We start from the raw sequence: 16,202 nt of genomic DNA on the forward strand, positions 1-16,202 counted from the left end.
ACTATAGCACTCTTGGGGAAAATAAAGATTATGTCCAACCTGCACTATGAAACCTTTCCCTGGCAGGATTGAGCTGTTTATATGCCAGGGCCACATTTTTCAGTCTCATGTTAGTATTCATTACTTCAGATTCCAAAGGAGAACAGAGCTATACTGTATATATAATCAAGATTAATAGTAGAAAATGGTGGACTGGAGAGAAACCCTGAATTTAGACTCATGGGCTATCTTGAGAACTCTGTTTCCAAATCAAGGAGTCTATATTTTGTACATGCTTGAACATTTGATTACAAAAATAGTATATTTTACTTTGCTTTTCCTTCAGATTTGCAAAAGAGGGATACTCAAACTAAGACTCATAAAGATCAGCCCTGTGATAAGATGCATTTCATATCTATCTATAGGGGCAGGCGTTTGTGTATCCATCATAACCTCATTCTGAATCCTCCCAAAGACTTTGCTCAATTAGAGATGGTCACAGTATTTGGCATTGGCATCTAAGATTTTTCAAGGTGACCAGTGGATGCTTATTCTTGGGGAGGTACCCATTCTCCCTCCATTTATAGGCTCTTGAACCCCAAAAAGCTATTCTAGAGGGTCCCCAAACTGTCTGAAGCCAGTTTTCAGAATGTGTGTGTAGGTTGTACATAGGAATAATTTGTGTGGCACACACCTCCAAGGAACAGAAGTACCTGCTGTTCACACAGTGGTATTTTTGGGTTCAAGGCACATGATTCAACTATGTGCCTCTTCCAGTGGAACAGACAACTTTGGAGGAACAGATCCTCCCTCCAGCTCTTGCAGCCTCCTGGTACACCTACCAAATCTGCTCTAGAGGGTTCAGCAGTGCTCCAGAGCAGATATAGAGCAGGTATATAAGGAAGGAAATGGAGGGAAATCCCACTACATGATTAAGAGCCTGTTGATGCAATAATGTATGCAGGATTCCTGTATCAGTGAGGCTCCTCATCCATTCTGCTTTTTCTTTTGAGCTTTATGGGAGCTATCCATGGTTCTGAACTCCCAAAACAAGCTCACTTCCATGTAACTCCACAGACAGTTCCTATAAAGCTCCAAAGCAAAGCTGGAAAGGATTAGGAGCCCCACTGACATGGGAATTACCAGGCTTCCCTGATGGTATGTGTTTGGTTTATCTACTTTTCTTCTGGCCACCCCAACACTGGTGTTGGTATTTACTTGCTGATTTCCTTTTAGCAGTATCACTGCCAGACCATCTCATCACTTCTGTTATTGAGCACTTAATTTTTTATGGGTACAGTGTTCGATTTTTGGTCTATATCCTTCAGTTGTTTCCCAACAGCCAGTGTAACTCTGAATTCTGTAAGCTTCTAGCTTTGGTCTTCCAAATATGTCATCTGTGGGCTGTGCCACAGCCCACTACATACAGGGCTGCAACACACATTGGCAGCCTTTTTGAATATCCAAGCTGTGCCAGTCAGTTGTGACATCTGAATCTGGAAGAGGGATAGGTTGTTGGAATGGTTAACAAATCACACAGAACCTAAAACAGCCCATAGATTGTGTGTGGTTTGTTATCCATACCAACAACCTACCCTTATTAAATATTGGTATCACAGTAAGCTATGGCATCTGCCTGCCATGGCTTGAATTTTCAGAATGGTTGTCAGCACATGGAGTGACCCACTGTAGCTTAAATAAGCCATGTTGGACTGTGGTGATCATATGAAACAAGCCATTATGTTGAACAGACCAAACAGACTTCCTACTGCCTCTCAAGCCAGTGACAGAAAGTATAAACAGACAAGATTCCTATGCAGTGCTCTTCTATTAAATTTACTGTTGTCTTGATATCTTCATGATATTTGTATCCTCCAGTCTGTTCTTTCCCTATTATTAGCAGTTACCATTCTTAGAATATAAGAGAATGGTAAGCTTATATATTATATTATCATTACACATAACTTACTGAAATCAAGGTGCATTATGTCTATTTCAATCCCCTCATTAACAAAAACATTATCTAAAAAGGCTACATTAGTAGTAGTAGTTTTATTATTAGTATAAGTACAACCTTTTTCTTTCAAAATATACTCATTTTTAAAAAATGGCCTCTTCTCTATTTTATACAGTCTCAGGGGTTACCCAGTGCATGAGTGCACTTTCATACGCTGTTAGTGGTTACGTGTTTCACATATCCAGATAATGATTTGCCATGAATCAGTAATTATTAGTGAATCACATGAAAATACATTATTCAAAATTGCTGTTGGATTAATATAGTCCTATTTACAGGTAACCAGAATGGACTTCGGGCACCAACACAAGTAGATCAGTGTGTCAGTGACTTAATTCAGAAAGCACAATAATCTACACCCAAGATGAGGTGGATTGTCATTGAAATGTGGTTTTGTTGAAATGTGCATCATTGTGTTATCTAAACCCAATTAAAATAACAAACCATGGTGAACAACCCACAGTTCACAACCCAGCAATAAACCATGGGTTGTTTATGGGTTCAGACAACACAATAAGCTGGGTTCAGACAACACAATAAGCTATAGTTTAACCACAGCTTAACAAAAACCCATACTCAGCCCTTAAAGGTAAAAAGATAAAGGTTTTCCCTTGACTTTAAGTCCAGTCATGCCTGACTCTAGGGGATGGTGCTCATCTCCGTTTCCTAGCCGAGGGAGCCAGCGTTTGTCTGCAGACAGTCTCCGTGGTCATGTGGCCGGCATGACTAAACACCGAAGTGCATGGAACGCTGTTACCTTCCCACCGAAGTCGTACCTTTTTATCTACTTGCATTTGCATGCTTTCGAACTGCAAGGTTGCGTTGCTTATCATGTTACTTAAACCTGGTGTTGGGAATTCTGGTTTGGTTTCTTTGAAAAAGTGGTATCTCTGGTTTCACATCATCATTTTTACCATGAAAAGACAAAGCTGCATGCTACCCACAAATGTATGCAAATTTAATTTGACAGCCCTCTCTGAAGAAAAAAGTCAACTCTAAGGGAGTTCAGAGGAGATGCTCAATTATTTTCCTGATAGTGGTATTCCCTGCTATAGAACATGGTTTACTTTCACTACTAAGGTGCCCCTTAAAGGCCGTTTATCTACAGCTACATACATCATCAGACATACAGTAAGTATAGTTTGGCTTTATCCTGTGTATCCTCATAGACATCAAGTTGAAAGGGCCTAACTGAAAAGCCAAGATAAAAACTCAGGATAATAGGATTGGGAACCTTCAATACAATAAACAAGCTGTCTCTAGATCATCTAAAATGCTATAGGAATTATATATAATGTGTTGGCATTCGTTCTCCTATTGCCTGATTAAGATTATGTTGAGAGAGTGCACTGCTGTTAAGATCTTTTCCCTACCCTCACTGCTCTGTCGCTGAAATATAGCCTGACATTCAAAACCAGAGCTCTGCTTTTACCAGGTATTTCTTTATAAGCAAAATCCTAATCACAACAAGATAAACTGCTTAAATAAAACTTGGTGAAAGAACAGGCTGAATGGTGGATTACACTCTAACTGTTTTAAAATACTCTGCATTAGGACAATTCTGAACTTGTGTCCTCAGGGAGGCAAATAAAAACTGCTGAATTTTTAGGTATTTTCAGGGATGTACTATCCTTGGATCGTATGTGTTCTTTTAATTATTATTTGTATCATGTGTATCTGCATGCAGAAAGGTTACTTTGTTTTCTACAAGAACAAAATTGAGAGTGAGAGGGTAAATAGAGCTTGTTCTTCAACTGTTTTGAATCCATAAATATACGGGGCTGCACTCTTACTTGGTTTCATATTACACATTCTGATCTGAGGAGGAAGGATGTTCTTTGCAAACCGAAATACTTTAGTATTCTCAGCCCTTGTAAAAGAAATCCTTGAGAACAGCCACGTTTCTAGACACTGAAGTGCTGAAACAGATGTGTGAACCCAAAACACCTATTTTAAATTAAATAAATAAAACCTCTATTGCAAGAGTGAAACTGCTTTGTAACAAATGTACTAATTCATTTTCTAGTGTGAATACTTTAAAGAAAAAGAAAAATATTTAAACTTTCTTTTAAGTAGTTGCCATTTATTTTCCTTTTATTTATCCATACCCTTCATTTGGGTGTTTATACTTCGTCTTTCAAAAATACTTCTCCATAGTTAGTAACTTACAATCAAATATTAATATACAGCATAAGTAGTTTGAAACCAAAGATCAGCAATAATCCATACAATTAAAATGTGTCCCAAATCTTTCTGCTTAGGCATGAGGCAGGCTTTCCCGGAGAGAGTGTTCAGTGATCAGCAAAAAACTTCCATTTCCTAATCACCATCACCAAATTTCTAATGTCAGAGGCACCCAGAGAAGGGTCTCCAAAGTGGCCTATAAAGGATAGGTGGACTCGAATTATGAAATGTGGTCCAACCTCAGGTACCTGGCCCTAATCTGTCCTGCCCCCAGGTTCCTTGGTGACCACATCTCCTTTGCCCCGACCATTATTGCGATTCCTCTGCTTCTGTGCCTTTCTCCTCCTTTCAGAAATTCGGAATTGGATTAAGAACAAAAGCCTTCAGGACTTCAAGTTAAAGCATCCCCACGCAGGTTGGCCAACTGCATTTTGAATGCCTCCAAGGTGGGAGAGCCCAAGATTCCACTAGGCAATTGGTCCCATTACTGTATTTCTCTAATAGTCAGGGAGTCCTCATGTTCAGCCTATTATATCATATTCTGTACTCTGGGATGATCTGGAGAGATCCCAATCCGCCTGTGGGGCACAACCTTTCAAGTACTTGGAGAGCGTAATCATAACTCCCTTCTGTCTTCTCTTGTCAAGACTAAACATACCCAGTTCTTTCTGTCTCCCCTCATAGGGCTTTGTTTCTAGTGTCCTGATCATCTTTGTGGCCCTCCTCTGAAGCTTTTCCAGTTTGACAGCATATTTATTAAACTGTGGTGTCCAGAACTGGATACAGTCCTTTGAATGAGTACTAACCAGTGCTGAGTAAAGGGGGATTAGTATTCTGCATGATTTGGAAGTTATACTTCTATCAATGCAGCCCAAAATATCACTTGCCTTTTTTTGCAGCCATATCACATTGTTGCCTCATAATCAAATTGTGATCTACAACAATTCCAAGATCCTTCTTTCTTGAAGTATTGTCTCACCAATATGCTCCATCTTGTAATAGTGTTTTTGGTTTCTTTTTCCTAGGTGCAGAACTTGGCATTTGCCCCTGTTAATCATTTAATCCCAGTGCTGGAACCTGTCATGATCACTTTGAATTTAGTTTCTGTCTTTCAGGATATTAGCTGTCCAATCCAATCCTGTGTTATCTTCAGATTTTATAAACATTCATTGTGTTTATGTTTTATTTATTTGGAGCAATGCTATCCCATCCTGTACAAAATGCTCAGGACAGCAATACAAACAGTAGTGGTAGCATACAAAATAGAATATAAATGCCTAATAAAACCAAGATTAAAATCACAATTAATTTTAGAATATAGGGAAAATAAGGTTTTGGCCTGGTGCCAACATGAATAAAGGTCAGCACCAGGCATACTTCCCTGAGGAACAGATTCCAAAGCCAGGGCACCACCAGAGAAAAGGCCCTTCTCCACGTAGCCATTCTTCTCATCTCCTTCAAAGAGGGCCCCTGAAGAAGGACCTCAGATGGAGATCTTAGGGGATGGGCATGTGTATAAGGAAGGAGATGCTCCTTCAGATACCCATGCCATAAACCATTTAGCGCTTTATATGTCATCATTAGCACCTTAAATTGGGCCCAGACATCAATTGGTAGCCAGTGCAGCTGATTTAGGACCAGAGTTATATGAGTATACCTACTGGTCCCTGTCAAAAGCCTGGCTGCTCTGTTCTAGACCAACTGAAGTATCCAGACCATCTTCAAGAGCAGCCCCACATTGAGCACATTGCAATAATCCAATCGGGAGGTTACCAGAGCATTGGCTACGCTCTTTCCTGCAGCTCCTTGTCCAAATCGTTAATAACATTGTTGAAAAGCATTGGTATATCACTTGTTAACTCTCCCCAATTTACGAAGATGCCATTGTTAAGGATTCCTTGAACCTGATTCTGCAGCCTATTATGGATGTGCTTAATAGTTTGTCCATTCCACTTTTAGCTAGTTTGCTAAATGGGATGTCACAGGCCACTTCATTAAATGCTTTGCTGCAATTAAGATATACAGTAGTCCCCTGAAATTCGTGGGGGTTACGTTCCTATAGCACCCGCGATTTGTGAAAAACCATGAATTTGCTGCTGGCGATGGGCGCTGGCCGTCAAGGCGGTGCAAGCGGGTGGCGTGGGCTGGGCCAAGCTAGAGGGCAGGTGCGCGCACATGGCGAGGCAGGGACAGGGGCGGGTGCGCGCAGAGATCATTTTCTCTGAGCAAGTCCAAACTCAGAGGAAACGATCTCCTTGCAAGGAAGCCGCCGCATGGCAAGGCACCAGCTTCCTTGCAAGGAGATCAGTTTGGATTCACTTGGAGAGAAATCCTGTGAAAGACTGAAGCCGCGAACGCTGAACCGCGACTTCACGGGGGTATACTGTATAATGTCCACTGCATCCCCACTGTCCACAAGGGAAATAACCTGATCAAAAAATGACATCAGATTAATCTGGTGCTAGAAACACACAGCTTTCAGCTCCAAATTCAAGCAAATATTTCAAGCAAATTTCCAGAAGCCAGGACAAAATCCAACTCAGTCCACCACTGGCCCTCAGGTTGGAAGCCTCACACTTCTCTGCCTAAACTGCACATTTTAGAACTGTGGATGTTCTACCTTAACAGGTTCTGAGAATAATCATGCAATTTCAGCTTTCAAAGAACAGTCTTTCTCCCTAAATCAGAATGTATAATACCAACCAGAAACTTGTAAGGACTCAAGCGTCTCCTTGACTCTAAGAATCAACATAACATTCTGATATGTTCCCCAGTCCACATAAGGAAGTAACTGCTCCCAATCCATATTTTTATTCTACTTACACACACTTTATATATGCTGTATAACTTATATGTGCTGCCTTTCATTAGATCATGTGTGGGTACTTAGTTGCCCTCCAAATGTTTTAGCCTATGTCTTCCGTCTACTATGAACAGCATAGCCAGCAGTGAGAGATTATGGGAGTTATAGGCCAAACTTTCTGGACAGTCACAAGTTTCCTATCCCTACAGTAGATAGTGGACTTTTCATTAGTTATCCATGAAATGTTAAGATTATAACCAGTATGTTTCGTTATTCTTTTACTAACCTTATTGGAGTATTAATTTTTCATTGTATTTCAAATGTAAATAAAATTATATGAGGGTAAAAGCAAGCCCAAGCATGAGTTGGGTCAATGCGGGGACGTTGCCGTTCCATGCCATCAGGTCATCTTCATACGAATGAATGCCTTCAAAATGTTCCTTGACAGCCCTTCTTATCTCTTATAAACGCAAGGTGGTGACTTTGAAATCAATCCATTTTATATTTGGTCTTTCCCTTCTTCTGCATTTGACTTTCCCTAGCATCATTGTCTTCTCCAGTGAACCTTTTCTTCTCATGATATGCCTAATAACCACCATGGTGGCTGTGAAATCCCGACACTTTTGAAAAGGCAGCTTCAACATATATGTTTTTATCTCCCAAGTCACCACACTGGAGTCCTCAGCATCAAGTCTGAGACCAATTCCATCAGACCAGCTAGGCAGTCTTTTGGGTGGCATGTTGAGTGGATTCTAACAGAATCACTAATGTGCACTAAATTTCCGACATCAGTTAAAATCACTCATAATTGTTCCTCAATTATTCAGGATACTGGGAGGGAGTATCTATCCTTTCTATCATATCCCTCACCTACCCTTGAATCTCTCTAGGTACTGCAGAAAGTACCCATATGGCATAACTGTGATTGATCAGCTCCTCTCAGTTCATTCACCTGGATGAAGCAAAGACTGAAGGATACAGAGACTGAAGGATTAGTGTACATATAAGTACTTCATAGACACACAGATAAAGGTAGTGATCCCTCTGGATTCATGGCTAGAAAGACAAAAATGGTGACCAATTTAGTTTGACCTCCTGCTTTTTGCATCCCCTATACTAGTCACAAAGCTGAGAGTAAGCCAGGAATATAATCTGCAGTCGGAGCTATTTAACTGCTATTTTGCCTTCACCCTATTCTCTCACTAGTGCACTGAAGTATCAGATAGAACTACTTGCCCCACCAGTATACGGCAGCACAACTTTTAAACTGAAGAAATACGCATCAGTTTAAGCCCTCTCTTACATTTTAAACTTTGTTTAAAATATTCACACAGGCACCCCATTAAATTGTGTCAAACCTTAAAAAATGTTAGTGCATTTTAATTACCAAAGGTTATTGTTGCTTATTTGTCTTAATAAGCAAAAATGTATGCCTTAGTCCTTAGAAAGAAGTCTGCTTTCATAAACATCTAAAACCTGGTTGCCAAGTTTCAACAAAGAATAAAAAAGAAAGAAAAGGAGATAGAGTAGCATCCATAGTATTCAATAGTGGTTTACTCTGATTTCAATCCTGCTATACTGTGGCCACTCATTTCCTGTTAGGTAATATCTGGAGGTGCAACTTAATCTACTCAGCCCATCCCCATATAAAACAGAGCTCAGCAATGAGAGGATCCATCATGAATACCTTGCTGGGAATAACAGAATGTGTGAAAAGATTAGACTAACCTTGGACTACAGCAAATTCTATACCAAAATTCTCAAGAGACCAAATGCTGAAAGATTTCATTAGCCTAAAACATACTAGTGAAATGGCTTCACATGGGTGTTCCGGATCTCTTCCTCCAGATTTTGTTACAAGGGGGGAAATTAATTGCTTGCTTGTACAGAAAATAGATGCCAGTTTGGTTTCAACATGTATAATTAAATTTGGTGTGCTGAAGAGAAAGAATAGGAATAGGAATTCTTGCTTTATTTTTAAAAACATATATACTGCCATTTCTGTCAGGAAGCATTCGAGGTGGCACACAATGGAACTATTGAAGTGCAATAAGTACGTAAAGTAAATGCAATTGCATTAAATGCTCAACAGAGAAAAACTTCAAAAAAATTACTGCTTGTTTGTTGGGCTAGATCCATTTCATGATTACTTAAAGTAGTTCCTTTGAAATCAACAAGGTTTAAAGTAATCATTACAACACAATAAAACTAACCTAAGTAAATTATTTGGTGGGAACCCCCCCCCCCAACAAACTCACAGAGACTGTGTGCCTCACCCCTCTCAGGATGTTCTTTCACAGCAGTGCCAAGACTCAGTGTTCTATGTCATTGCTAATTGAACTAAAATTAAGAAGGAAATGGGAAACGTTGCCCAAGAGCAGGTATTCTCCAAAATGTTCATTACCCCAGCAGTTTAAGAGTTTATAAATCAGCATCCTGAATTGTGCCTGGAAGTGAATCAAGAACCCAAAATAGCAAAAAAAAAAAAAAAAAAAAGGCACTTGTTCTGCGTTTTCATTTAGTGTTAGGTCTATATACAGTTGAAAGAAGACATATAAATACTTTTGGTAATGTTCATCAACCATAATATAATGCTACTTTGTAAATATATTTTAATACTGTTTGTTTATTTGATTTATACCCCACCTCTCTACCAGAAATGGCACTGAACCTGGCTGCATTGCAGTGTTGGCTCATATTTAGCTTGGTGTCCTCAACCACTCCAAGGTCTTTTTATTTTTCAGTTCTGTTGAGCTACATATTCCCCATCCCATGTTGATGCATTTGATAGCTTTTTCCTAGGTGGAGGACTTGGCATTTATCCCTATTGAATTTCATTATGTTGCTTTCAGCCCAGTGTTCTAGCCTATCTAGACCACCCTGGATCTTCTTTCTGTATGCTTTAACACACACGCATACATACACACACACCAACAAAAATAATGCATTAACATTTAAAACTGAGGAACATGCCACGCAAAGTTATCTCATGCCATTTAGATAGTAATTTCGATGAGTCAAAGGCAGGAAAATGAAACTTCAAGCCAAGTGTACATTTGATATTCAGAATCTCCTGCCTTTGTAATGTTAGGCATGGCCAGATGACTTTATGAATGGGATAAAAGGTATAAGAATTTTACTAGCTGATGGTAGTAATGATTTTCTAGAGCATATCACACTAATATTGTAGTAAATTGCAGCTACTTAATTTAATGGATTATATATTTGTATATATAAAATTATGGAATTATAAATTATGGAAAATAAACCACACTGCAAAGCTAACTTAAGAAATTTCACTTACACTTATTATTATATTTATATTTAAATAATAAGTGTAAGTGAAATTTCTTAAGTTAGCTTTGCAGTGTGGTTTATTTTCTAGTGCAAAAGGTATGACTGCATATTTGCAATTGGTGCAGTAGAAAAGCACTGTCTCACTTGTTCTCTGTAAGAATGTTTAGAGTGGACATCTGCGCCAGGGGGCTGGCAGTTTTGCTAGGCAGGGGTAGGTAGATGAATCCTGCGTGCATCTTCTGAGGCATCTTCTATGTATCTTCAAAACATATTGCTCTTCTCGTCCCAGAAACAAGCTCATGCTTGTTTTGAAGCCTGTATCAAAGCTAATAGCAATTTAATATCTGCACAGAAGCACAGAACATTATTTTGTGGGTAGCTATTTATATGGAACAGTATACAACCAGACTGCTGTAATCCTGCGGATTTCATTGTACCAGTGGGAATGATTGCTTGCACAACGGGGAGTTATTGTTCTAAATGCATCCCTGGGAATAAGCAGAAACATTTGTTTCAGTATCTGGAGTGGTTAGTGGACTGGCAAGCTCTGTTGACCTAATCTGTTCTGAAAATTAGCATTTCTGCTTATTCTCAGATGCCTATACAAATTATAATTCCTCATTGCACAATTGCTTGCTTCCACAGGTACATGGACACAGTAGGATACTACTCACTAAATAGGGCTGAGGATTTTTTTAGTGTATCACTTGTTTGTTCAGGTTTCTAGTCCTTAAGTGTGTGTGATGAGATTTGAAAAACATACCATAACCCTTTGGTTTAGAAACGCTTACTGTTTTTGCTTATCATCTGATGATTTGATCTGTATTTGATCTATTTGATCTATTATTATCTACTGAATTTTTATTATATTTTAATTTCTGTTGTACTTGTTTGTTATAAATCATCCTGAGATGCAAGTATAGGGATGGTTTATAAAAGCTTTAGATAGACAGACAGACAGACAATATGCCATTCATCTGGCAGCTTTAATTTATCATAAATAAGCTATAATAATAATTACAACAACCTTCCTCAGCATCTGAAGTCTTGCCACTAGTGACTATATTTCTACTACAGTATAAAGGAATATTATTTAACTTTGGGTTTAACTAGTGAACATATATACTATAACATTTGTGTTAATCAAATCTGTTTATGATTGCGAACATTGTTGTGGTTTTGTATTTGAACTATACTGCCCTTTTCCTACCTATGTTCCTAACAACTTAGATAGGGAACCCCAAAGAGTTTACGAACTCACAGAAAAGCATGGCTGTTTAATGTAAGAACATCTTTCCATCTCTTCAACATCCCAGAACATTTTAAAAGGAATCTATAGCCCATGCATACAGTTACGAAAATCTTAAACTGTTACAATGAGCTAATGTCAGTGCTGGGTCCAGGTTTTGAAGTGCCCTTAGCCAAGACACCCTTGATGGGCCCCCTCACCCAAGTCCGCCTACTCCCTGCTCTGGTCACCAGCTACTACTTTTCCTTAGCCTCTTTGTCACCCTTGCTACCATTTGCATGCTCAATACAAAGAACACTAGTTGGTTAGTGTTTGGATAGAAGACTACAGACCTGCATTGTGCACAGGGCTGGACTCGGTGGCCCTCTATACTCCTTCCAACTGTATGATTCTTTCAGTGGTGCCTTCAGACAATAAATGGGACCATGCTACCTTCATCAGCCTCGGTGTTAAGAAAGTTTAGAATATTGCTTCCATAAATGTCCTTTTAGTAGATAAGAACCAAGTCATCCTACTTTTGTCTTTCCCTAGCATTAAATGGACTTCAGTGATGTGATGAATTGCCACCTTGAATGAAAAGAACAGTCTTGCTTGGCACGCATCCAGCAAAATACATTTTAGGGTACTGCACAAAGACGGTTTTCATCTATTCAAATGAATATGATGGGCATGGGGGCTTATAAAAATACATATTTTGGTATATATAATGTACTTAACATTTCACTTTAGGGCCGCTGTGGGTGGTCATTTGGTACAAAGTGAATGCAGCACTCTTGAACCACATATTCTGGGTTAGCTCTTTAGTGATCGAGCTTAGGTTAGTGGTGACTGCTCTTACCCTATACTTCTCTACTAAAAATAATTGTGTTCAAAGTACTGTCAAAGCATTATTTTTATCCTCCTGTTACCGTATTTATTTCTTTGCTATTCTTTTTAGGAAAAAAAATTCTCTTCATCTGATTTTTGGAATTATTAACATAGTTGGCATGTTCAGATTCCAGTTAAATCTATGTGGTCTTTTGATGTTTTACTTTCCACATTCTGATCTGCTACATGATTACACGTGTAAATGTTGTAGCGTCTTTTAGCTTGACTGTCATTCACACAGAAAGAGAGGGTGCAGGGGGAGAGAGAGAAATACTTGGGAGGAAAGGAAACATTTTATAAGTTGTGGCTACAGCCCTCTCCCTTTTCCTCTGTGTGAATGTGTGTGTCTGTGGGGGGGTGTCATATTAAAATATGAGGGTCATGGTTTTCTAGAATCCTGTGCACCAGCAAGTACATAAATCTAAAACGTATACTTCTGAAAATGAATGACTGTAACTCTTGAGGGGAAAAGGCTGGGAAATATAACTGGACAGATTCATCTGGTACAGGCTAGGTTTCATACATTCCTCTTCCCTACTTAATATAGTGAATGGTATTAGTTCCTAGTCCAAATAATTGAGATAAAACTTTGGATTTTAGCTGTTTTGTTCTTTGTCAAAATAATAGTAGCATGTTGTGTCCACAGGAAGAATTGTTGCGCCTTCTATAGACATTCACTTGTTACCAAAGCACTTACGGAGGGTCATTATCATTATTATCTGGGCAAAGATGCTCTTTTTCACCTGACTCGGCCTTCTCATTTTTCCCACAGCTTGCGAGAACATCACCGTTCTGCCATTAAGGTGATACGTCGAATGCAGTATTTTGTGGCAAAGAAGAAATTTCAGGTGAGTTGATGAATAGAGTGCTACTTTTTCTAAATAAACCCTTTTATTCTTCTGGCCTATTGTTTCCTTTATGAGCTTAAGAAAGGAAAGACCAGGGCAATTCATTTTAGTAATGGTGAGCTACACCCACAATTCTCTTCCTTCTTGAATAGGGTGGTTGTTTAGCAGCAGGTTAGTCAACTGTGGATGCACTGGGAACAAGCTAAGCCCCTGAAATGCAGCATGAATTAAAATGTTATTTTCTGCTAATGGACTTGACCTTTCACCTCTTGTTATCTGTATCTCCTTGCAATGCAAACATTCTCATATGTCTTCATTAATTCTGAGCTGTATATTATTGCCAGGCTGACTCAGTGGGCCTAGAGATTAGGATACTACCTTAGCCTTGTTTCTGTCTTGCTGAGGCCCTGATAAAAAGCTGGGATAGAAGTATGTTAGCACGGTGGATGGTTGCAGCCACATTTCTCACACACATGCCTGGGAAAGCCTGTTCTGAGAGAACCGGTTAGCTGTATCTTGAAACATATTGTTCCTGTACTTTCCAGTGTCTTTTTTTTTTTTGTTGGGGTTATGGCATCTCATGACCACATAATCAGCTTTAAGAAGTTCTTCAGGAATAAGAGCCTTTTGCACAGTATTCATATACAAAGATCGAATCCATGATCCTTGCCTTCTCAAGAATTATCAAGGTCATTCAAAACTTAGAAATACTCATATTTCCACATTCTCCTGCAAGTTCCATCTCACTCTTGACAAACTTCCATTATGTCTTGTGTTCAAACACTGGAATTGAATGGAATAGACAGAAAAAAATATTTGCTCCATGCTGCAGAGGAGAAGAAATACAGTCCTAGGTCCAGACAATCCAGTGTTTTAAGCAAAACAGATTCTGTAATGTAGGTTAGATCAATTTCAGAATTTCTCCTGATTTTGCTTGTTATGGCAAGAGCAATGGAACTCTGCATGGCACTGATGCCTCACCCTCAGGTAGTGGAAACATCTTTAGTTTCTGATATTTCAGTGAGACATCTCCTGCCTACCTTTAGACATACCTCCTTGCGTTCCACAAGGGCTTGAAACTTGTTTTAAGAAAGAATGTAGCCTGTGTTGCCTGTAATTCCACATTGGATGATCCCTCATCACTCCTGTGGATTACAAACACGCACATGACCTAGCCTTAGGGAGGCGTTTCTGAAGGAGATACTATAGTCATCTCTTTAGTGGACTTTCCACTGTAGAGAAAAGGGTTGTGTTACAATGAAGTTCAGAAATAAGGATATGTTCTGAATCAGAATGCAAGGTCCATGTCTGCAGAGCGCCTTATTCAGGCCCTGGTGTAGTGTCATTTCCTTTTGGAGAAACTGCCTGTCACATTGGCAAAAGTACCTGTTGCCTTTGTCAAATGACCATATTTGACAAAAATTATAGATATTAAAAATGTTAATTTAACACTGTTCTGATCTACACTCAAAGTTATAACCATTGTACTAGCCTTATATCTCTGCATCTTTTACATATATATATGTATGTAAACTATTTCTACCCTACTCTTCACCTGAAAAAAATCTCAAAGCTACATACATATAATCAATAAAACAATAAATAAGAACACCGGTAGTTTTCAGTCTACAAGTCAAAATATAAAAGAGAAAGGGATTGGAAGAGAAGATGGGTGGTTTAGTGGGGAGAAGTTCAGGCATCATTTCTTAAAGTTACATAGTAGTTCTCATACTGAGCAACTTTGAATGGAAACCGTTTTGGGAGTGCACATACCAATGCAACAGAGATAATGGTATGGCATAGCCTTGCCTTCTACCTCTTCTGTTACAGCCCAGTGAATTGGTACCGCCCAGTGGCAACTGAGGCATGATGGGATGGTTGTGGAGAGGGAAAAGCATGATGGTACCAGTTTCTCAACAAAGTCAGTAGAATAATTAATTGATTTACAGCTGGCTTAAGCAGAAGAAGACATTGTAAGAAGGCACATGACATCAGCTCTGCTGAAAAACTCGTTTCATTGGACTCTACCCTCAGCTGTCACCAGGCAGCAACCTTTCCACTGATTTAATTAAGCAAAATAAAAGCTGTCCCAATCCTTGGAGAGCTCCACTTTCTACAGTTGTGAGAAATATCCATTGATTTGAACTCTTCCTACCCTCTGTTATCAGTCTAGAAGAGGACCCATATCTTTCTCCCACAACTGCTAAGTTTATTCACAAACAGCAGAGAGTCTAGTAGCACTTTAGAGATGAGCCTATTATTAAGGCCTGTGATTCTGTTGACTAGAGTCCTCTTCATACATTCATGAAGCATTACCTTGAGCTGCAGAGTACATGGGCATTGCTGATCGGGTGAGGAGTACACAGATCAGAGGGAAGTGAACTACAGAAACTACCACAGTGACATTATTAATACTGGCCATTCACAAAACAGCTGTTGCTGATAATGCAAATGTCCTGAGCATGGGTCAACTAATTTAACACATGTAATGGCCACAATGTATAATGTCATTTCCTGCACTTGCTACATTTTATTTCCCTCTGATCTCTCTGTTGACCAGAATAAACCATGAAATCATGCATTTGTATGAAGCAAAGACCAGGGGCCTTCAGTGAGTAAGATTTCTCAAGTTCACAGTCCCCATCAGTTGCATACAACTTCCTTGGAAGTGAGCATTCATAGTTTTTTCTACAGCAGTAAAAAGTTAAAGCAGCTTGGACTATGGCTATGTAAGCCTTAGCATTCATGATGAGAAGGCATTATACAGCTCTTCAGTCATGGATTTTCCACTTAAGAAGAAAAGAAGAATGACTTTGTAGAGAAATATGGAAGAGTTGTGGGTGGAAGACAGTGATGTCCTAACTCATCCCAAAATTATGAGTGATGGGGAGAAAGGACATAATAAGAGTCTGGAAGTGCACTGTCATTAGAGAGGCTTCTGTCTGGTGCTGGCAAACT

The 16,202-nt window shown here is 39.2% G+C and overlaps 1 protein-coding gene across 3 annotated transcripts in view; it reads left to right on the forward strand.

Moving 5' to 3' along the window:
• The window catches only part of KCNQ1 (potassium voltage-gated channel subfamily Q member 1), a 386,754-nt gene that overhangs the window by 247,552 nt on the left and 123,000 nt on the right, over nt 1-16,202 (forward strand). For all 3 annotated transcript variants that reach the window (XM_044425571.1, XM_044425572.1, XM_044425573.1), the window contains one exon: nt 13,169-13,244. In XM_044425571.1, coding sequence (XP_044281506.1) covers nt 13,169-13,244 — 76 coding nt within the window. The remainder of the gene's footprint in view (nt 1-13,168; nt 13,245-16,202) is intronic.

This window comes from Varanus komodoensis, unplaced genomic scaffold, assembly GCF_004798865.1.
Source record: "Varanus komodoensis strain SLA01 unplaced genomic scaffold, ASM479886v1 scaffold16, whole genome shotgun sequence".
Taxonomy (NCBI): Eukaryota; Metazoa; Chordata; class Lepidosauria; order Squamata; family Varanidae; genus Varanus; species Varanus komodoensis.